This window comes from Penaeus monodon, chromosome 15 (assembly GCF_015228065.2).
Source record: "Penaeus monodon isolate SGIC_2016 chromosome 15, NSTDA_Pmon_1, whole genome shotgun sequence".
NCBI classification, from domain to species: domain Eukaryota; kingdom Metazoa; phylum Arthropoda; class Malacostraca; order Decapoda; family Penaeidae; genus Penaeus; species Penaeus monodon.
The window spans coordinates 29,402,047-29,402,320 of record NC_051400.1 but is presented as its reverse complement, the minus strand read 5'-3'; the positions used below and the strand labels follow the sequence as shown (position 1 = coordinate 29,402,320).

The 274-nt window shown below is 65.0% G+C and overlaps 1 protein-coding gene across 1 annotated transcript in view; it reads left to right on the top strand.

The window, feature by feature from the left end:
* LOC119582304 (pro-resilin-like) overlaps window positions 1-274 on the top strand; it is a 2,450-nt gene that overhangs the window by 842 nt on the left and 1,334 nt on the right. The window contains exon 5 of the mRNA XM_037930519.1: window positions 6-138. Within this exon, the coding sequence (XP_037786447.1) occupies window positions 6-138 (133 nt within the window). The remainder of the gene's footprint in view (window positions 1-5; window positions 139-274) is intronic.

The window sequence follows — 274 nt, the reverse complement described above, 5'->3', positions numbered from 1 at the left end:
AGCAGGAGGACAGGGAGGAGGCGGTCAGTACGGAGGTCAGGGCGGAGGCTCCGGAGGGTTCGGCCAAGGTCAGGGGTCAGGTTTCTCGGGTTCGGGGGCTGGGTCGAAACCGTCCCTGGCCTACGGGACGCCCTCCAAGTAAGCAGGCGGAGGGCGGCCGCCCTAGGGGCATCGGCGGCGGTCCCTTCGGAGGCGCAGCTGCTCTGCCCTCTGCAGAGCGCGAGGCTAAGGCGATTCTTGAGAAAATTAGTCAGCATAGTCTCAGATTCCTACT